Source organism: Neovison vison, chromosome 1 (genome assembly GCF_020171115.1).
Source record: "Neovison vison isolate M4711 chromosome 1, ASM_NN_V1, whole genome shotgun sequence".
Taxonomy (NCBI): Eukaryota; Metazoa; Chordata; class Mammalia; order Carnivora; family Mustelidae; genus Neogale; species Neogale vison.
In genome coordinates, this window is record NC_058091.1 from 55,709,648 (window position 1) to 55,734,134 (window position 24,487).

The 24,487-nt window shown below is 35.0% G+C and overlaps 1 protein-coding gene across 3 annotated transcripts in view; it reads right to left on the bottom strand.

Annotated features, from left to right (window-relative positions):
* Positions 1–24,487, bottom strand: part of STXBP5 (syntaxin binding protein 5) — a 177,052-nt gene that overhangs the window by 131,779 nt on the left and 20,786 nt on the right. For all 3 annotated transcript variants that reach the window (XM_044247120.1, XM_044247119.1, XM_044247118.1), the window contains exons 3-4: positions 21,840–21,921; positions 17,996–18,096 (exon numbers count right to left, since the gene is read on the bottom strand). In XM_044247120.1, the coding sequence (XP_044103055.1) occupies positions 17,996–18,096; positions 21,840–21,921 (183 nt within the window). The remainder of the gene's footprint in view (positions 1–17,995; positions 18,097–21,839; positions 21,922–24,487) is intronic.

The following is a 24,487-nucleotide window of genomic DNA, read 5'->3' on the forward strand; positions in this document are numbered from 1 at the left end:
GACTTAAAAATTGATATACTCATTCTATACAAAGTTGTTACTAGGAACACAATAATTTCTGTATTTGCTTAAGGGACTTAAAAAATGTAACATATTACATGTTAGGAAGTGATATGTATCTCCTATTCACTATTTAGCTTTAGTAAGTCTGTCAAGTACTATATAGTCAACAAGCACCAAATTTGGAAAATTTAGTTATTACCAATTTTTAACAGAAGAATACATGCAATCTAAGTAATGTTAAAATTAATCATCTATAAACAAGGGCAAAAAAACACCTGTGTATTTAATCCATAAGGACATATGAACAAATAAGCTCTTCTACATGCCTATATCCCTTTAAATCAGTCCAACATGACAGGAAATACACCACCACTTTTATATTCTCAGCAAATATCACACTTTTATGTAATAAGTATTTCATTCATTAAATGAACAAATAAACTACATAAAATGTGAGAATTTATTATGTTAATTAACAAAACAATCAGATATATCTAATTTACTACCTCTCTATCCACATGGTTGGGCCTTATTTAAACCATTATTACTGACTGTTTTCAAAGCCAAGAGAAACCATATCATTATCCTACTTGGAAGACCCTGATGGCTTCCTATCTTCTACCATACGCTCCCTAAATTTTTAGTGACACTTGGTGTAAGTATATCTGGGAAAAGGGTATAGAGTTATAGTGTACTGAATTTGGCCAACTATTACTCAGAATCCTCTTCCACATTCTCCTCTATGCCTTCCTGTTCTGCAGATACTAGAAAGCTAAAACTTCTATTTTCCAGATTCTTCCATAGCTAAAGTTCCAGATGAGATTAAGTTTCTACTAAATGGATGTGCTTGAGATCTTCAGGCAAAAGACAGGCACAGACCATCTTTCTGTTGCTGTTTCTGCTGACAAGGGCATTCAAAGAAACCTGAGTGGCAAGAGGTACTTATGACAGCAGTGGGGACCAGATACAACATTCCAGAGCATTTTTTTTTTACATGAATTACTTAAATTCAATTAATTGATTCTATTTACAATAGCACCAAAAACCATAAGATACCTAGGAATTAACCTAACCAAAAAGGTTAAGGCTCTAACCTCTACAAACTACAGAATACATATGAAAGAAATGGAATGAGACAAAAAGAGATGGAAAAACAGTCCATGCTCATGGACTGGAAGAATAAACATTGTTAAAATGTCTATGCTGCCCAGAGCAATCTATTTTCAATGCCATCCCTATCCAAATACCATTGACATTTTTCAAAGAGCGGAATAAACAATCCTAAAATTTGTATGGAACCAGAAAAGACCCTGAATCACCAGGGGAATTTTGAAAAAGAAAACCAAAACTGAGGGCATAATGACGCCTGACTTCAAGCTATATTACAAAGCTGTGATCATCAAGACAACATGGTATTGGCAGAAAAACAGACACATAGATCAATGGAGCAGAACAGAGATCCCAGAAGGGACCCTCAACACTAGGGTCATCTAATCTTCAACAAAGCAGGAAAAAATACCCAATGGGAAAAAAAAAATCTTTTCAGTAAATGGTGCTGGGAAAATTGGATAGCCACATGCAAAAGAATGAAACTGGACTATTCTCTTACACAACACACAAAGATAAACTCAAAATGGATGAAAGACCTTCATGTGAGAAAGGAATCCATCAAAATTCTAGAGGAGAACGTAGGCAGTAACCTCTTCAACATTGGCCACAGCAACTTCATTCAAGATATGCCTCCAAAGGCAAGGGAAACAAAAGCAAAAATGAATTCTGGGACTTCAACAAGATAAAAAGCTTCTGCCTGCACAGCAAAGGAAACAATAAACGAAACTAAAAGGCAAGCCACAGAATGGAAGAAGATATTTGCAGATGACACTACAGGTAAAGGGCTGGTATCCAAGATCTATAAAGAACTTCTCAAACACCCAAAAAACAAATAATCCAGTCAAGAAATGGGCAGAAGACATGAACAGACACTTCTCCAAAGACATACAAATGGCTAACACAGACACATGAAAAAATGTTCAACTTCACTAGTAGTCAGGGAAATACAAATAAAAACCACAATGAGATACTACCTTATACCCATTAGAATGGCAAAAATTAACAATGCAGAAAACAACAAATGTTGGTGAGTATGTGAAGAAAAGGAATGAACCCTCTTACACTGTTGGTGGGAATGCAGACTGATACAGCCACTCTGGAAAACAGTATGGAGGTTCCTCAAGATGTTAAAAATAGAGCTACTCTATGACCCAGCAATTGCACTACTAGGCATTTACACTAAAGATACAGATGTAGAAAAGAAGGGGCACATCACCCCAGTGTTTATAGCAGCAATGTCCACAACAGCCGAACCGTGGAAGGAGCAGAGATGAATGGATAAAGAAAATGCCGTTCATATATACAATGGAATATTACTCAGCCATCAGAAAAGATGAATACCTACCATTTGCATCGACATGGATGGAACTGGAGGGGATTATGCTAAGTGAAATAAAGCAAGCAGAGAAACACAATTATCATATGGTTTCATTCATATGTGGAACATAAGGAATAGCATAGAGGGCCATAGGGGAAGGGAGGAAAATCTGAGGGAGAAGAAATCGGAGAGGGAGAAAAACCACGAGAGGGACTGGACTCTGGGAAACAAACTAAGGTTACAGAAGGGAAGGGGTGGGGAAGATGGGGTATCCAGGTGATGGGTATTAAGGAGGGTATATGTAGTGATGAGCACTGGGTATTACATGCAACTAATGAATTGTTGAACACTACATCAAAAACTAATGATGTACTATATGTTGGCTAACTGAACATTTAAAAAAAAAAAAAAACAAACAGAAGAGCATTCGGAGCTGTACTCCTGAAATTCACGTACCAAGAGGCAGTTGTACGGCAGTAATTGTAATTCCCGAAACTCAATAGTTCTAGCACCCTTCTCAGTATTTTGTAAACAGCTACATTCCTAAACTGAATCCCCTTGTACTTAATACCTACAGTGGTTTCTACTCCTGCACTGAATCCTTATTCACATACCAGGAAATGCACCAATCTGTAGCTTATCTATATGATGGTCTAAATGACCAAAAAATACCCATTTACAATGTATCTTGTTCAGACAATGTTATTCATTTAAAGATTTAAAGTTGGAAAAAGGTTGAGAATATCACTTTCTTATAATTATATAAAAAGCCTTCCATGAAGCAGACCTTTTCTACATTTCTAAAATTATCCTCTCTGGGACTACTAGCCATGTTTAACTAGATATAGTGCCCTAAACATATGAGATTTCTTCATGGCTATGCATCTGAACATTAATGGAAAGTCCCTTTGCCCTTTGTTAATATAGGAAATTTCCACCAACCCTACAGATCTGTTCACATGGGCTCTTTTGTAATGCTTTACCTAAAATTTTCAAAACGTGGTGATACATCCTTTTGCTGGCTAGTCTTCCAAATTTCATATGAAAATTTCACTACATATTATATCACACTTTCCACTGCATTATAATTTGGCATTTCACCTCCCTTAGTCAGTTATAACTTCCATGTCTCTCCAGAATTTACCACAGTATTTGCATGCACCAGAATCTCAATCAATGTTTACCAAGTGAATGCACAAGATGATTTTAAAAAGAAGGTATTCAATATTTTTCTCAAATTAACTGTACCTTCCTACTCTCCTGTTATTAGAAGAAAACTTAAGTTTGCAATAATGAACATGGAAATGTATTAAAAATAACAGCAGAGTCAGCTGAAAGCAATTTATAAATCTGTTCAAAGAATTTCCTTTCTATTTAGTCTCATATCTTTTCTGATAAACTGTCATAGCTACTTTAAAAAAACTTCATCATATCTATAACCCAGCAGTACAATGTAACAAATATTTTGAAAAATAAGCTTCAGAAATTCTTGAAGTTCATTTTACATTTACATTTGTATTGTTTTATTAATTACATCTCAGTTTTTATAAAACATTTAAGAACATTTGAAAATATGTCCAAATAAATCATGCTAACCTTTCTTGTTAAATCAGACCTTAATATCAATGACTATTTTTTAAAAAACTGAATATCAGTAAATAAAACAGTGAATAACAAATATGGAAATGTATATATCACCTATACCAAAATAACATCTGAAAAAACTGTCTCTGTTATATGGTGAATTTAAGTTCTGTTTTTAATGATCTTACCTTGAGAAATAAAAATGCCAGAGTATTTTATATAACATATGTTATGATAAACAAAAGTTGCTGGTATTCATCAGCAACTGTTAACTATACCTTTCTTTGCATTTTTGCATTAGATTTACCTTTATTGTACAGACAGGTATACTCTAAATATCTTCCAATCTATGGCTATGTATTTTTAATTATTAAAGCTTCTCTTTTTCCTTAAATACATATATGTATGTGTGTGTGTGTGTGTGTGTATACATCTATCACAATATATATAGCAAGATATATATACAGAAATAGGATATTATTTGTACATTCATACAAACTATCTAAAATGATTTTTTTAAAGATTTCATTATTAAGTAACCTGTACACCCAAAATGGGGCTCAGACCCAAAACATGCTCCATGGACTGAGCCAGCCAGGAACCTCTTGAAAGATTTTTTTATTAATTTTTTAATTATGTGTGCCTCTCCTCCAAATTGTATTCTAAGTCATATTAATAACCTGGATAACATATTCTTTCATATTTTTTCCTTAATGTTCATAAAATACACATGTAAGCCATGAAGAACTGGGGGGGGTAGTTACCATTTTTAAAAAGTACAATGCAAATTACTCTGAATTTTGTATTCTTTTTGTAGATGTGGTTTGTTTTTTAACTTTAGGGTAAGTGTGTTATACAGAACTGTTAATCCTTTCCAATACAGTTGGTGCTTTTCTGTGCATGTTATTTAAGGACACCCTGCCCAGATCTTAAAAATACTCCCTGTATAACATTCTCCCAAGTTTTAATTTTTCTGTGGTCATTTTACATTAAAATCTTTAACTGACTTGCAATTTATTTTAGTTATGAGGTAGAAATCACTTTTCCCATTTAGATAAGAGTCATCACAGCATTTTTTTATTTACTGCATTTTTTTTTGTTTGCAATACCACCTCTGTCATATGAAAAGTGTGTGTGTGTTTCTCTTCATATATATGTTTGAGGAGTTTGCTCACTGTGTTCTGATCCAAGATCTATAAAGAAATCCTCAAACTCAACACACACAAAACAGATAATCACATCAAAAAATGGGCAGAAAACGTGAACAGGCACTTCTCCAAAGAAGACATACAAATGGCTAACAAACACAAAAAAATGTTCATCATCATTAGCCATCAGGGAGATTCAAATCAAAACCACATTGATATATGACCTTAGACTAGTTAGAATGGACAAAATTAACAACATAGTAAGCAAGTGTTGGAGAGGATGTGGAGAATGGGGAAACCTCTTACACTGTTGGTGGGAATGCAAGTTGGTGCAGCCACCCACTTTGGAAAACAGAGTAAAGACTCCTTAAAAAATTAAAAGTAGAGCTATCCTATGACCCTGCAATTGCACTACTGGGTATTTACCCCAAAGATACAGATGTAGTGAAAAGAAGGGCCATATGTACCCTAATGTTCATAGCAGCAATGACCAAAGTTGCCAAACTGTGGAAAGAACCAAGATGCCCTTCAATGGACGAATGGATAAAGAAGATATGGTCCATATATTCAATGAAGTATTATGCCTCCATCAGAAAAGAAGAATACCCAACTTTTTTTATCAACATATCAACATGGTAGGGACTGAAAGAGATTATGCTGAGTGAAATAAGTCAAGCAGAGAAAGTCAATTATCATATGGTTTCACTTACTTGTGGAGCATAAGGAATAACATGGAGGATACTGGGAGATGGGGAGGAAAAATGAGTTGGGGGAAATTGGAGGGGGAGACAAACCATGAGAAACTGTGGAGTCTGAGAAACAAACAGTTTTGGAAGGGCAGGGAGTGTGGGCTTGGGGGTGCCTGGTGGTGGATATTAAGGAGGGCATGTATTGCATGGAGCACTGAGTGTGGTGCATCAACAATGAATTTTGGAACACTGAAAAAAAAATAATAAAAGTTCTATTCTAACCTCACAAAGGAACACAGATGTCCTGGGACACCTGGGTGGCTTAGTTGTGTCCACCTTTAGCTCAGGTCATGATTTGGGGGTCCAGGAATGGAGCCCAATATCAGGCTCCCTGCTCAGCAGGGAGTCTGCTTCTCCCTCTCCCTCTGCCCCTTGCCCCTGCCATAACCCACTTGTGTTCTCTCTTTCTGTTGAATGCATGCACACACACCCAAATAAATAAAATCTTTTAAAAAAAATAATAAATTTCCCTAACTGTTTTAAAAAAAAAAGTTGAAGTCTTAAAAATATATTAAGAATCATACTTAACAATGAAAGAACTGTCAATATTATTCCAAAATTTTCACAAGCACACAAGAATCTTTAATATTAGGACATCTATTAATGTCACAGATCAACAGGGAAAAAGAGAGGTAAGAAATCACAGAATAATTTTAAAAAGATGCTAAAAAGGTATTCAATTAAAATCTAACTTCCATAATTGACAACCAACTCTGAGAGAAAAAAAAAGTCTATCTCAAACCAACATCCTATATTATGCTTAACAGTAAAATCCTAGAAGCAATATTATTAAAATTATTACTAAGAAAAAGATACTTGCTATGGAAAATATCATTAACACTTCTATAAGTTTTTGCTAATACAGTAAAGCAAGAAAAGGAAAATAAAAACTTCACCTTCAAAATCACTGCCAAATTATTATATATAGAATTCTGCTGTAGCTCCTAGGCATGCCGGTTCAGTAAAAAGAAATCTATTACTCAAAGTTCTTTTTTCTCCCATCTCACTCTTTTTACAAAAATAAAAAAATAAAAACTTTAAAAGCCTTGCTATGGGCCAAGGACCTAGTAGCACTCCAAGGATAATCAAACAACCTAGCTAGTTTTGGGATCTATTAGTGGGAGCAATAAAGATTATATATAGAATTAGTCTGGAGCAAATATTCTCATTTTTTTCTGTTTGGGGACTCTCCTTCTTAGCCTATCTCCCAGGTAATCCACACAGTCTGTGAAGCATCATGCCTTCTAGAGAAGAAGAGATTACCCATTTTCTGCAAAGGCAATGGGGTAACAATCAATCTATAAATTTTTGAGCATTTACTAGATATTAGGCATTGCGACTGGTATTGGAAATAAAAATATATATATATAATTTTTATATTTTTATATATAGAATATTATATATGTATGTATATAAATATAAATATATATATATACATGGTTTATGTTCTAATCTCTAAAACAATCACAGAACCAAGACAATTATAGTAAGAACAGTATGTGCTATTTTAGGGAAAGACCATGATACTATGGTGTAATACAAAAGAGGCACAGAACCCAGACTAGGGAACTTGCAGAAAAAACTAAATGAAATGACAAACACAAGTTAACCATGAACAAGAATCGTAAGTGTGTTCGAAGCAGGGAGATCAGCTCACACAAACAGGGAGGAGAGCGGATCATTCTTTAAAAAGGAAAAAAAAAGGTAAAGTCAAGGTGACTAGATTATAATGCATAAAAAGACAGAGAAGCATAGTGAAATGAATTATGGTAATAAGTAGAGTCATAGACCTTGTAAGACCTTTAAGGGAATGCTAAGTATTTAAGAGTATCAACTTCATTTTGAAGGCAGTGAAATACAGTGGACAGTTGTTTACCTACCTAACATCCACTCCACAGTCCACTACTTCCTAACATTATTCAGATGTTCATTAGAGCTCATACCTTGCTCAAGATACCCATACACTTTAGGAGACACTTAAACCAAACTGAGTTCCAGAGGTGAGCCAAATCAACCAGGGCAAATCCATGCATTTGCTACCATTTTAAGTCAGGTAATCCAAACCTAAAACCAATTAAGATATATTCCATGTGTGAAGGTCAAATGATTTGGGATCTCAATTACATCTGCAAAACCCCTTCACATCAGCACCTTGATTAGAACTGATTGAATAATTAGAAGGTGTGTGTATACCAGGGGGCAACACCTTGGGGACTATCTTAGGATCCTGCCTCTAATAGTCTGCCCATAAGCCTCTGAAGAGTCACATCCCTCCCAAATGCAAAATACATTCACCTGACCCCAACATCTCCAAAGTCTCAACCAATTACAATACCAACTGCAAGATCTCATTAAAATATCATCAACTCAAACATCCCAAATCTCATCTAAATTTGTTGTAGATGAGTCTTGACTGTAACCCATTAAGCATAGTTCTTGGGCATAATTGCAGTCCATCTGTGGATCTAGGAAACTAAAGAGGCAGTTTGCCTCCAAGACTCCCAGCATTCAATGGTAGGACAAACAGAGGGTAACAATTATAGAAACTCCTGTTCAAAATGGGAAAAGTGGAAGGTAAAAAGGAGTCACTGGTCCTTAACAGTTTTGAAATCAAGTAGGGCAAATGTTGAATTTTTCTTAATTAGGTTTCAAAGTCTGGAAATAATCCTCTGTAGCTCTTAGCTCCACCCTCTGCCTTTTTCATCCAAGACAGCACTTGCCTGGAGCCTTTATTGCCTGCTACTGGCAGCAGCCTCTTTTCTTTTCATATTGTCTTTCAGGCCACGCTGGCAATATTCTGCTACATAATTTTCTCAAACTGTGCATCTTAAAGCATTCTAAAGGTTCTCTGGTTTGATTGAAAAGATCTGTGAAGGGATGCCTGGGTGGCTCAGTGGGTTAAGCCTCTGTCTTCGGGGGATCAAGCCCCGCACTGGGCTCTCTGCTCGGTGGGGAGCCTGCTTCCCACTCTCTCTCTGCCTGCTTGTGATCTCTCTAACAAATAAATAAATAAAATCTTAAAAAAAAAAAAAAATCTTTGAAGCATACCCACAATCTCTTAAGAGTCCTTTGTGTAGCTGAATACTTTGACCCTTGTCTTCAGGAGATTTTTAGTAAAAAGCTGTTCAACCACACCTTCAAGTTTTTCTCTAAGCCACACTGAGAAACAATCTTTTTACCAACTGGAACAGTATAGGCATTTCCTAAATCATCAAGTCCTGGTTCCCTTAATAATTCTTCCCTCAATTTCTTTCTTTCCTCTTGCATTTTTTTTTCTCTTGCATTTTATTATAAAGCAGCAAGAAAAAAATCAGGTGGCTCCTTCATCTCTTTCCTTGGTAATCTCCTCAACTAAATATCTAAATTAATCACATACACATTATGCAAGAGATAATTTTGTTATGCTTCCCACCATTATACAACAAGGACGCACTTCATTTCCAAAAACATGTTCCCCACTTCTAAGTTCTCAATGGCAGCAGTCTCTAAATCTAGAGCTCCACAGCTTACCCAAAGAAATTTAGACATTTCTATCACATTCCTCAAATTTTTCAACATCTATTCACTGACCAGTTCCAAAGCAACTTCCACATTTTCAGATATTTGATATGGTAGCATCTCACTTCTAGGTACCAAAATCTGTATTAGGGTTGTTTTTGTTTTTGTTTTTGTTTATTTATGTTTTAACAAATTACCACCCAAAAAACTAAAACAAAAACCAAAAACATTTATTCTTTGTTTCTATAGGTCAGAAGTCCAGGCACTGTAGGACTCAGAGCCTCTATTCAGTCTCACAAGGCTGAAATACAAACATTAGCCAGGATGCATTCCTGTGTCCCTTTCTGGAGGTTCTGGAAAGAATCAGCTCTGAAGCTTTTCCATGTCACTAGTAGAAATCAGTCACATGTGGTTGTAGGACCCAATATCCCTTGTACTGAATATCCCTCTGAGGTTCGGAACCTCTGCCAGGAAGAGTCTATTGTCACTTGCTTCAATTAAGTTTACTGAGAATAATCACCTTATCCTAAGGTCAATTAATTGGGACCTCAATTACATCTACAAAATGCCTTCACCTAGATTAGTGTTTGTGTGATGGTGTGCAGACACAGGGAGCAGAAATCTTGGGATGCATCTTAAAATTCTGCCTACCATACATGTATGTTCAGGAATGGAACTGTTGGGTCGTGGATTATGTGAATACCACAAAAAAATTTTCTAAATTGACTAACAATACTCCCACTAGGGGAAGTTCCAACTATGTCACATCCAAGACAGTACTTTAGCCATTCTGATAGATGTGTAGTGATATCTGGTTGTAGTATCAGTTTGCATTTTCCTCATGACTGATGTCTGTCTTCCTTTAAAAGAAATCAGTATATTAAAAAAAAAAAAATTGAAGGATTGGATTAGTTAGTTATTCAATTATGGGTTTTTAACTTAACCTTCTAAAATGACATTGACCAATATTGTGTAATAGTTATTTAATGTCTGGGCCTCTGATGTAAGCTATTCAAGCATTTTATTCATCTTTGTTATCCTAAATACCTAGCATAATCCCTGGCACATAGAAAGCACCTAATGTTTGGTGAACTGAATGTAATTTACCTTCTAAAATGTTTTTTTTTTTTTTTTTTTTTTTTCATTTCTAGATTTAAAGAACTGCTCCCACTCTATATTCCTCCTAGGTCAATCAATAATGTTATAGAAGCCAACCTTTTTTTAGCTGCCTAAGACACAATTTGTCTGAGCCACTATTACATTATATAGTTAGATGAATAAATACGCCCTAACTCTACCTACCATTAATATAAGAAGACATCCAGATGGCCAACAGACACATGAAAAAGTGCTCCATATCACTCGGCATCAGGGAAATACAAATCAAAACCACAATGAGATATCACCTCACACCAGTCAGAATGGCTAAAATCAACAGGTCAGGAAATGACAGATGCTGGCGAGGATGCGGAGAAAGGGGAACCCTCCTACACTGTTGGTGGGAATGCAAGCTGGTGCAACCACTCTGGAAAACAGCATGGAGGTTCCTCAAAATGTTGAAAATAGAACTGCCCTATGACCCAGCAATTGCACTACTGGGAATTTACCCTAAAGATACAAACGTAGTGATCCAAAGGGGCACGTGCACCCGAATGTTTATAGCAGCAATGTCCACAATAGCCAAACTATGGAAAGAACCTAGATGTCCATCAACAGATGAATGGATCAAGAAGATGTGGTATATATACACAATGGAATACTATGCAGCCATCAAAAGAAACGAAATCTTGCCATTTGCGACAACATGGATGGAACTAGAGTGTATCATGCTTAGCGAAATAAGTCAAGCAGAGAAAGACAAATATCATATGATCTCCCTGATATGAGGAAGTGGTGATGCAACATGGGGGCTTAAGTGGGTAGGAGAAGAATCCATGAAACAAGATGGGATAGGGAGGGAGACAAACCATAAGTGACTCTTAATCTCACGAAACAAACTGTGGGTTGCTGGGGGGAGGGGGGTTGGGAGAAGGGGGGTAGGGTTATGGACATTGGGGAGGGTATGTGCTTTTGGGTAAATTGGAAGGGGAGGTGAATCACGAGAGCCTATGGACTCTGAAAAACAATCTGAGGGGTTTGTAGTGGCGGGGGGGTGGGAGGTTGGGGTACCAGGTGGTGGGTATTATAGAGGGCACAGCTTGCATGGAGCACTGGGTGTGGTGAAAAAATAATGAATACTGTTTTTCTGAAAATAAATAAATTGGAAAAAAAAATATTAAAGGAGTAGTGGGGGGGACCTTCCTTTCCATTTTAGATCTATCTGCTCAGAAAGGGGAAAGCATATGTAAAATAAAATAAAACTAAACAAAAATAATCAATAATAAATTCTAAAACTTGAAAAAAAAATATATACCTAGCTTTCTTGCCCTATACATAAAAAATAAACTCTATTCATTCATTATTCTGTCTTCATTATATTTCACATGCTTTAGGTCATTGTGCCTATTAGGAGAGATAAATTATTCTTATATTCACCTTTGATTATGTATCCCTCTCCTTCCATATAACCTTTTTTTTTTTTTTTAAAGATTTTATTTATTTATTTGACAGAGAAAGACCGCCAGAGAAGGAACACAAGCAGGGTAGTAGGAGAGGGAGAAGCAGGCTCCCTGCCAGGGAGCCCAATGCAGGCTCCAGACCCCAGAATTCTGGGATCATGACCTGAGCCAAAGGCAGACAGACGCTTAATGACTGAGCCACCCAGGTGCCCCAATATTTTTATACCTGAATACATTATAAGGACCTTGTGAAACTTGATCAGTCTCTTTGGGTATCTCTCCCAATTTCCTTGTCAGAATTTCTTTGTTATTATAGATAATTTTATTCTAGGAAGTTTTCCAAACACTTCCTAACCATCTTTCCTTTTACAGTCTCAAGGTCATCAAATTACAATCATCTTCCCTCTGAACACTGGCGGTTTTCTTCTTTCTTTTTAAACTTTGTCTCAGGACTTGCTTCCCTAAAAACTAGCAAGGTGACTCATCACATCCACAGAATTCCAAAATAACTCTCTTCATGGATTAGAATTAGATGCAGAATAGTATATCCCTCTGTCAGGCTGCCTAACAGCCTGTGTTCCATTCCATTTCTGTGTTCTAGTCCTGAATTTCATAACACAAAATCACCCTCATTTCTAATGCTTGTACACTTTCATTAAGCTGCTTTTAAAGAAAAATATTTTGCCGATATGATGTAATTACCACAAAAACTGTAATACTAGGTCTCTAAGTTGTTCCAATATTATGATTAATTTTTTTTCTTGTTAAATATGTGCAGTGAATTAATTCAAAATCTTTGGAAGACCTGTATAGATTTTTTGGGGGCTGGTATCTAGCCAAATATTCTTTTAAAGCTATGCCCGGTTCATGTGCACACCAAGCAAATTATAAGCCTCATAAGTATGCAAAGCACAATATTGAGGTAATAGTTTAATAAGATTATAATGGTATAAATTCGTTTTTATTTCTACAATAATTTACTTTTGCTACTAAGAAAATCTGATGTGGGGCGCCTGGGTGGCTCGGACGGTTAAGCCTCAAACTCAAGGTTTTGGCTTAGGTCCTAATTTCAGAGTCATAAGAACAAGCCCCACAGCATCCAGCTCTGCGCTCAGTGGTTGATGTCGGAGAGGTCTACTTCTCTCCTTCTCCCTCTCCCCCCAACCCATTCCTCCACACTGGCACGTTCTCTCTATATTAAAAAGAAAAAGAAAAAAAAAAGAAAATCTGATGCTACAGTATCAGTCACTCCCTGAAGTACCTTACAAGCACCAAATTTTCCACTACAGTCATGGTATCTAAACGAACCATTCCATTTGTCAAATAGTTTTTTTTCTTAAGGACTTTGGACATTGATAATTGTTAGGAGGAACTTTCTGCTTATTAGTATATTCCATATGATATTATAGTCTCCTAACCATTAGTTTAGAATGCATGCACGCTTACTTTATTCTCTAAACCAATATCATCAAATGAACATCAAATGAACAGATATAAATGTGTTAGGATAAAATAAAAATATCTTAAAAGACATGTATTAATTTCAATATTAAAGACTCAGCTATTCAGTGTCTAACATATTTATAGAGAAAAACTCTATTCTTTGAAATTTCACTTAGAGTAACTTTTCTTGACCCCAGAGACTAAATAACATTTATGTGAAAGTATATTATGAACAACAAAGAATTAGACAATTAGAGATATAATTATTAGACAATAATAGGTTCTAAATAGGAAAGCCAAGATACACAATTTAGTCCTTATTCTTAAAATGCTCCATATATTTTTACTTAAGAACTGTTATACAAAAACTTAACATGGCTGAGAATACTGGTCATGGTAACAATGGTGATGAAAAAAAGATTAGCAGATAGTTGTAACTGCTTACAAAGCCATCAATTCCTCCCAGTTAAACTTTCTTTAAAGGAAAAAAAAAAAAAAAAAAACCCACAAAGCTAAATGGAACATACTCTGATTAAGAAAATAAAACAAACAAACAAAAAAACCCTGCCATACAGAATTTTACTTGTCAAATTCTCATTTTCCACCAAAGCCAAAAACCTCTCCTTCATGTATAAAGCCATGAAGAGCCAATATCATTGCTCCTAATGATTTTCCAATGTCAATTATTTGTTTCTATAAAGACTGCCTAAGTAAAATCTCTAGTATAGCTAATGCAGATACCTCAAGTTACAAATTATTACTTTTAGTAAATCCAATACTTTTGTTTTTTTTAATATTTTCTTTCTTTTTTTCTTTTTTATTTTTTCTAAGATTTCTTATTTCTTTTTTTGATAGAGAGAGACACAGAGAGAGAGGTAACACAAGCAGGTGAAGTGGGAGAGGGAGAAGCAGGCTTCCTGCCAAACAGGGAGCCCAATGTGGGGTGGATCCCAGAACTCTGAGATCATCACCTGAGCCAAAGGCTCATGACTGAGCCACACAGGCACCCTAAAGATTTTATTTATTTATTTGACAGAGAGACACAGTGAGAGAGGGAACACAAGCAGGGGGAGTGGGAGAGGAAGAAGAAGGCTTCCTGTGGAGCAGGGAGCCAGATATGGGGCTCGATCCCAGGAACTGGGATCATGAGCTGAGCTGAAGGCAGACGTTTAATGACTGAGCCACCCAGCCACCCCCTCAATACTTTTAAAAAACAAAAACTATACAGGTGATTTCTAAGGAACTATTCTAAGTGCTTTCTACGTATTATTTATTTTATACATATTAACTTTATAACATGAATCTTAGGGTTTTCATGAAATAATTATTATCCATTTTACAGATAACAAAACTGATATAGTTAGTAGGTGATGGTGCTATGCATTAAGATTCAACATAGGCAATTAGGTCCAGAGCCTGAACGCTTAACCACTATGGTAGTACATTGCTTTTCAATATAGAGAAAATTGTATCTCAAGGTAAATAATCAATTATAGTAAGAACTAAACTTGACAATTATACAACCTGGCTGCTAACCAATGAGGAAATTTGTAAGTTTATGTTATCCCCCAACTCAAATTAATTCTATGGAAATTGTGATACAGATTTATTTAGTATGAAGAGATGTCATATTATTGGGCATCTGGGAAGCTAAGCTTACCTAAACTTTGACCAAGACCCTAAGGGTAAGGTCCAAGTCTGTCTTCTTTACAAATGCATGCTCAGCAGCTAGCATTAAGCTAGCACAAAGTAAGTGTTCTATAATCACCTATAGAATAAATGGGGATAAGAGGAAGCTGTTTCAACATAAAGAAATGATAAAGATTACATATATCACAGAGGAACATTTTCCACAAATTACAAAACCAAACACACAAAACAGTGAAGTAAGATGCCCAATTTCATATAGTTAAATCAAGATATGAGACTTCCAATTTCCATGTTTTTTTCCTTAAATACCACAAAGATGAAATTCTACCAAAATATCCATATTATATAGTACCGAACTATACTCTTAAAAATAGTTGGGATAGAAAATTTTCATATTCTGTGTATTTTAGCACAATTTTTAAGTTAAAACTAGAAAAAAAATCCACATTACGAAAAAATACAACTTAAATCACTATATATAGTTTCTATTTATATATTTCTACACTACTAAGAAAATTTACTTATAAAAATAAGACAATATTATGATTAAACTTAAGTTTAATTATTTAACAATTGTTCAAAATGTAATGAAATAGCTACTTAGAAATTTTTGTATTTTTCCTACCTTTCCTAGTTTCAGAAGTAAAAATCCAAATAGCATAAAAATGAAATGGAGTAATAGCTACCCCCTGACCCGACATTTACCCTAAAGAAAAAGAAGGGCCATATGTACCCCAATGTTCATAGCAGCAATGTCTACAATAGCCGAACTGTGAAAAGAGCCGAGATGCCCTTCAACAGATGAATGGATATAGAACATGTGATCCACTGGGTGCCTGGGTGGCTCAGTGGGTTAAGCCTCTGCTTTTGGCTCAGGTCATGATCTCAGAGTCCTGGGATTGAAGCCCGCATCAGGCTCTCTGCTTGGCAGGGAGCCTGCTTCCCCTTCTCTCTCTATCTGCCTGCCTCTCTGCCTACTTGTGACCTCTCTCTCTGTGTCAAATAAAAAAAATAAAATCTTTAAAAAAAAAAAAAGAATATGTGGTCCATATACACAATAGAATATTATGCCTCCATCAGAAAGGATGAATACCCAAGTTTTGTATCAACATGGGTGGGACTAGAGGAGATTATGCTGAGTGAAGTAAATCAGAGAAAATCAATTATCAAAGAAGTAACATGGAAGACATTAGGAAAAGGAAAGGGAAAGTGAATTGGGAGAAATTAAAAGGGGAGACAAACTACGAAAGACTGTGGACTCCCAGAAACAAACTGGCGGTTTAGAGATGAGGAAGGAGGATGGGTGAGCCCGGGGGTGGGTATTAAGGAGGGCACATACTGCATGGAGCACTGGGTATTGTACATAAACAATGAATCTTGGAATACTCCATCAAAAACTAATGATGTATTTTATGGTGACAATATAACACAATAAAAAAAAAAATGTCTGAACTGCTATGTTCTCAGCAGACTTTTTAGCCTGCCTGTTTTGGAGGGCCACTGTGGGCAAAAACCCAGACTTACAAACTGATCTATTTCTATCACCTGAACAGATTAATATGTATCACAGGAGGAATGGTCTGATCCTTGGATATGCTTTGAGCAGTCTGATGTCTTACTTTCACAGAAGATAGGGCCTAAAGACACTGACCCCACTACATTTAGATGCTACACAGACCCAGATTTCTTAACTTTGGCACATATACATATATACTCACATCTGTTCATGCTTTGAGTACATATATACACACATATATGTAAATGTTCATATATATAGAAAAAATAGAGATTCCATAAGCAATAGGGCAGGGGCTATATTTCTTGCTCATATTTCATGCCAAAGTAAATTCCGTATGAATTACAGATAAAGCATAAAAAATGCAAATTTAAGAGCACTGTAAGAAAATATGGGAGATTGTTTAATAAAACTGGGGTGAAAAAGGTCTTTCCAATATACAATGGACTATTACTCAGACATAAAAAAGAATAAAATCTTGCCAGTTGCAACAACATGGATGGATCTAGAAAGTACAATGTTAAGAGAAATATGTCAGAGAAAGATAAATGCCATAAGATTTCACTTATATGTCAAATTAAAAAAAAAAAAACGAAAAGTGAAAAAAAGACAAAAAAACCCCACTCTTAACTATAGAGAACAAACTCCTGGTTATCAGAGGGGAGTAGATGGAAGAATGAGTAAAAAAACAAGTGAAGAGGATTAAAAGTACACTTATCACAACGAACACTTATTAATACACAGAATTGCTGAACCACTATATTGTACACCTAAAACTAATGCAACACTCTATGTTAATTATACTGGAATTAAAAGAGAAAAGAAGGTCTTTCAATCAAAACACAAAACTCACAAGTCATATAAGAGATTTCTGTGACCAACTTTTCTACTTCTACAAATTCATCTCAGAGGTATACTTGGATAAATGAAAACATATATGTACCATACTATCTATCACAATAGAACAAAATTAACAGCAGACCAAAAATGATATAAATATCCATTGACGAAGACTAAATTATGGTACTTCCATGTAATAGAATATCATGTGTTTATGAAAATAACTATGGAAAACTGGCTTGTGCCAATATGAAACAATCTATCAAATATATTGTTGCGTGAACACAAATTATAGGAAAAATATGTAATGGCTTCCCTTTTATGCAAAAAAAGGAGTGCTACCTAGAAATATTTCTGACTATATGCACAAAGTATTACGTGGTTGTCTTTGGAGAGGAAAATGGGTCTGGAAAGGAAGGAATCTTGCTTTTTATTATATATCCTTTGAAGTTCTTGAATTATTTTTCAGATTGTACATAAAGCCTTTCACAAAAAAATAAGTAAGAATAAAATTCAAAGAAAGTATTTCAAAATGGAATAGCAAATACCTTGTACATAGGATAACAGAGAATTCTTACCTTTCTCTGCAAAATTTAAGTGAATGTAGTATGGCAGGTCTCTTTTGACGTAAATTCCATAAATGTAAGGTGTCATCAGCCAAGGCACTCACAAGAGCTCCCTTAAAAATAAAGTATAATATATTTTACATAGAATACATCTTACAAACATTAAAGCTACTAAAGAGCTGCCAAAAAAAAAAAAAACTTCCCAAATTTCAGAACTTTCAGCCAATAGATTGTTTTGAGAAACATCTGTCTCACTCAAATTCTTAACAGCAGATGTAATACAGTGTGTTATATGTACATGTAAAAAATGTTGAGGGAAATTGGAGGGGGAGAGACTATGAGAGACTATGGACTCTGAAAATCAATCTGAGGGTTTTGAAGGGGCAGGGGGCGGGAAGTTCGGTCAGCCTGGTGGTGGGTATTATGGAGGGCACATATTGCATGGAACACTGGGTGTCGTGCATAAACAATGAATTCTAGTACACTGAAAAGTAATTTAAAAAACAAAAAAATTTTTAAAATGTTTTCACTTCTTCAATTTAAAGTACAATTTAGTATCTTACAAACTACAAATATACTAGGATCCAGCTGGACATTATGGTTGATAGCTATGTAAAATTAGAGGTCAGACTATAAGTTATTTGGTCAGTATTGTACATCTTCTTGACCAAAAAAAAAGAAGTAACTTTCCCATTTTATCTGGCTTAAGAAAAATTCTTCATAATGTACTACACCTAGGTCATAATTCTTCTACTAGAATGATATAGAAAATAAAGGTAGCATTCAGCACACTATAACTTCAATATCCAAAGGACTGAACAATCAACTAATTTAGAAAATTAAAACATCTGATACTACTAAATACTACTCAGTATGGAGAAGAATCTCTGGCCCTATATGAGAATCACACAGGAGGCTCAATCTTACCCCTTACCTCACAAACCAGAATTTTCAGAGCAAGGACCTACATAGATATTTGTAAAAATCTTCAGAGGTGACCAGGATTAAGAATCTCTAGACTAAAGTTGGTTTATTAAGACATGTATGTGTATTTCCTCAAAGAAGTCAGATTCTTTTCATTTATACTGAGAAAATAAAATAAAATAATGCAACATAAAAAATTTATGTTAATTTCAAAAAAGGATTTGCTGTTCTCATTTGGGTTATTATGAGAAATTTTTAAATCTCCTTCCTTTAAACTAAGTTTCTCATTTATCAAAGAGGATTAAAATAGCTCTGAAAATTTACATTAAATGATCTCTCCAAGTCCTTTCCACTCTCAAAATTCTATGAGGGTTACTCTATGGCATTATTCCTACTGCTACAACATGACTATCAGCAGAAATAAAGTCCATATGCTTTCGCCAGAAAACAACCTCTTATTGATATCATTTTGAAGCAGAGAAACTTAAAGATTCAGACTATCAAAGATTTGTACTCTTCACTCTTATTTCCACCACAGACAACTTTCTCAAGTTATGCATGCCATCTTGAAATCTCAAGGAAGAAGAGATGTAGAGCCAAAATGGCAATAACAGTTGACCACCTCCTATGGTGGCTCCTTTACCTACAAGTGGTCCACTAAATGTAAAAGCAAATAGCTACTCCCAATTGTCAGATTTCTGTAGCATCCCCAATATTTCTATTTTGCTAAGCATTTTTTAAAACAGCAACATTATTTTTAAGTACTCAAAATGTAACATTCAAACATGTAAAATAAAAACAGTCATATCCAAGAACTCAATGTTGAATCTTATTGAAAAGAAACCTCCATGAATGACAACATAAATTACTTAAGATTTCTAAAACTTGTACAGGTAATCAATTTGCAATGTTAGTTACACTGGTTCATGTACAGCTTTAAGAAATAATCTTAACACAAGTATAAAGATGGAGAATAGATTAGTGGTTGCCAGGGATTAGGGACTGAGTGGGGTAGGGGCAACTTACAAAGTGGGAACCTTAAGGAATTTCTTTATGATGATAAATTGATCTGTGCCTTGTTCATAGCAGTCATTACACAAATCTGTATGTATCATGAAAATGCACAAAACCACACACCCACACGGACACAGGAGTTCATGGTGATAAGATCTAAATAAAGTCTGTAGTCTAACTAATGGTAGTATACGGATGTTTTCCCGGTTGATACTATACTATTATTATATATACTGTTACTACTAGGGAACCTAGAGGAAGTACACGCAGAACCTCTCTATTTTGAACCTAATTGCCAGTAAAATTATTTCATAACAAAACTTTTTTTTTTAAGTAGGAAAAATAATCTTGAGTCCTCATAAATGGGCTCAACGACTTTCTATATTATGATTTCTTTTGAATTTTAACATTTTACAATGCCTATTATACAGTTCTACACAGAATTCTGTAGTTTTAAAAACAAACAAACAAACAAAAAAAACACTTCCGGGGCACCTGAGTGGCTCAGTGGGTTAAGCCTCTGCCTTCGGCTCAGGTCATGATCTCAGCGTCCTGGGATCAAGTCCCGCATCCCATTGGGCTCTCTGCTCAGCAGGGAGCCTGCTTCCCCCTCTCTCTCTGCCTGCCTCTCTGCCTACTTGTGATCTCTCTCTGTGTCAAATAAATAAATAAAATTAAGAAAAAAAAAAACTTCTGACCCTAAAAAACCTACATAATCTAATAATAATGATAGTACACTAACCATAATAATAATCTAATAATATGCTAATCTTTTGATAAAAACATTTTACAAAAGTTCAGAGGTATTAAGTGTTGACTTTTTTCCTCTCACATATGTTTAAGAATTTGTTCCTTCTAAGGACCTGAGGGCAAAAAAAACGTGCACAGACTATCACCACAACTAAAGATAGCAGAGCCTTTACTGAGGTAATTTCTTTCTTCTAATGACCAGCCTTTCGTGCTCGTCATTTCATACAGTAAACATCTATTCTCAGAGCTGCTCATATTTTAAATTGTTTAACTTTTTATTTTCCTTTTTTAAAATTCTAATTAGTTAATATAGACTGTTATATTAATTTCAGGTGTACAATACAGTGATTCAGCAATTCCATAACGCCCTGTTCTCATCGCAAGTGTGCTCCTTAATCCCTATCACCTATTTAACCTATTCTCTCACCTCCCCTCTGATAACCATCATATTGTTCTCTATAGTTATGACTCTGTTCCCTGGTTTGCCTCTCTTTTTTTTTCCCTTTGCTTGTTTCTTAAATACCACAAGAGTGAAATCACATGGTATTTGTCCTTCTCTGACTGACTTATTTCGCTTAGCATTATACTCTCTTGCTCCCGGTCACTGAAAATGCCCAAACTTTTTGAAAACGCGCTCATATTATTTACTCTGCTGATAAAATAGTATTTGTTTCCTGAGCTCCTTCCTAACTTTATACTCTATCAAAACCAAAGAAATCATCAGTTACTTCAACCAGTAAGCAACACAACAAGAATTCTGGACAATAACAAGTTTTGTTATTTTTTTAAATGGATTTTTGTTTCCTGGTTGTATTTCAAACAAGTCATTAGAGAAGTGTATTTTGTTATTTATAATAAACTCAATCTCTAAAAAAATTTCAATATAGATTTTAGTGTTACATAATTTTCAGTATCCAAGAAATAAAATTGATATGCAGCACCTTGCACCAAGATTTACCTTATACCATTCTATTTGCAACACCTCAAAACATCTTGCATTATTTATGTAACTTCCCATGATGATGCCTTATGATAAACTATTAGCTCTGACCTATAAGAAATAAACTTTTGTTCAAATATTTAAATACGAATGCATGCAAAAAATCTGAAAGACCAAATGTGGCCCTCTTTCATACACAAATAGGACAAATTAAAGCAATTCACTAACCTCATTAATCAGGAACTGAAGTTGGATTACTGCAGCTCCACTGTCATGCTGGCAATAACATTCTACTCCTGGACGACCAAAGCTGTCATTAATTTCATTAAGGAGTCTACAGTATGTGTGGGCTTTTTATAGCAACTGTTAAATTACATAACAGACTAATAAATATTCCAATGACCTGATATTCAATACCAGCTATTTATTGAGATTAAGATTCAGAATTGCATTTATTACACATCAATCTGATCAACTAGCTTCTGCTGATAATCAGAAGTCTCAGAGATTACAAGTCTAAAAAAAATAATAACCACTCCTTCTACAAAATAAAAGAACTATCAAAAAAAGCAATATACAGAACATAAAATAGGTTTGATACACTTTGGCCCAAGTTTTCTTCTCTCACTTAAAATAAAAAGAGAAAAGGTAGTTAATCTGCAGAGCACCCAATTCTACCCAAGGCAGCAAACAAATCTGAAAAGCAGAGACATGTCATTTTAGAATGTTTTGGGAACCAATCTTTTTACTAGCATTTTTCATTCCTATGGTATTATTTTTCAGGAGTGTAAGTTAATATAATGAAAAACTATATAACTATGTTAGTAATTATAGCATGATGATGTTGTATTACTAATGTATGTACCAATCTTTTATAATAGACCTGAATTCAAAATATGCAAATTGATATAAATTTGCATGTGATCAGTAAACACACAACATTCTTTGTGTTAGGCATTATATTAAACATGTTATATATATTAATTTATTTAATTCCCATAATCTATGAAGAATATATAATTTCTCCCCTATAAACAGATAAGGAGATTGAAGCACAGAGAAATCAAGCAACTTTTAAGTCACACAACTAGAAAGCAACAGAATAAGATTTGTTTTTTGTGGGTATTTTTTAAGATTTTTAAATAGTTATTTGACAGAGACACAGCGAAAGAGGGAACACAAGCAGGGGGAGTGGGAGAGGGAGAAGCAGGCTTCCTGCAGAGCAGGGACCCTAAGATCAGGACCTGAACCAAAGGCAGAAGCTTAATGACTGAGCCACCCAGGCGCCCCCAGAGATGAGATTTGAATAAGCATTGTGGCTCCAGAGTCTGTACTCTTAATAATAAAGAATGCCAAATAAAGAACAAAACAAACAAAAACCCAAACACTTAAACAACTTATTAAATGCCAGGCATTCTTACATGCCTTTATCTTCATAAACTAGAAATAAGAAAGTAGCTATTTTAACATGGTGCAATACTAATCTACTTTTCACTAGTTAATAAATATTAATAGAAAATAAAAAGCTAAATCTAAAACTGTGATTGGCTTTAATGAAATTATAGCCTTCTTTATAAAAATTCATATTGAGGTATACAGACTATTTCTATATTCTTTTAATACATGTCCTAAGGTTCTTCTTAAGAAAAAATAATCACACCAAAGGTTAAATCCCTATTTTCTATATACTTTTTCCTTCTGATTTCTAAAAGTTTTTCTAGGTGATTATTTCTTTTCCATGACTTTTTTCATTTTATTACCAGCAACTAATTCTTCCATGATTTCATAAATAGACAAATCGTGCATGTTTAGCCTAGAGTATCCACTCTGTAAACATCTTAAACTTTTATCATCAGTGTCATCAGTATTAGTAATCCTAGTTTTACACCAATTACCAAAATGCATCTAAAGGAAGCTAGATTTCAAACTGTTACTACTGGCACTTGGTAGTGCCAAATCACACCTGATTGGCCAAAGAAATACCTACATCTATTTTCATCCATTTCTTTTGTCGGGATGCCTTTTTAGCTAGGAAAGGGAGTCCAATTCTAATCTCTCCAGCTAAATTATTCTTTCTGGGACCAATTAGCATATTCTATACTTCTCATTTTACATGGAGCAAAACTTCACAACTAACCAGATCAGTAAAACTAATAAAAAATGTGTGCTATTATGAATAATCATATAAATTCCATTTACCTTATTTTTTTCAGAAATCATACATAATTTTGCTCATCTTGTGATATTATCTTCTTTAAGTATGGATCTATTAACTAGAATCAGAATTATTTTTCTTAAAACATAGCCATGGTGCTCCTGGGTGGCTCAGTTGGTTCAGTGTATGACTCTTGGTTTCGGCACGAGTCCTGACCTCATGGGTCATGGGATCCAACCCCACAACAGATGCACTCAGTGAGGAGTCTGCTTGAGGATTCCTTCCCTTTGCCCCTCTCACCACATGCATGTCCATGTGTGTGTCTGCTCTCTAAAATAAATAAATCTTTAAAAATAAATAAAGTAGCCATAACTTTCCAGGTATAAGATTTATAGTTTAATTTTTTATTTATTTTTATTTTTTAAAGATTTTGAGAGCATGTGAGCACATAAACAGGGGGTAAGGGCAAAGGAAGAGGGAGAAGTAGACCCCTGCTGAGCAGGGAATGCTGATGTGGGACTTGATCCCAGGCCTCTGAGATCAGGACCGAAACCAAAGGCAGCTACTTAATGAACTGAACCACCCAAATTGTTTATTTTTTTTTTTAATTTATTTATTTGACAGACAGATCACAAGTAGGCAGAGAGGCAGGGAGAGAGAGAGGAAGAAGCAGGCTCCCTGCTGAGCAGAGAGCCCGATGCGGGACTCGATCCCAGGACCT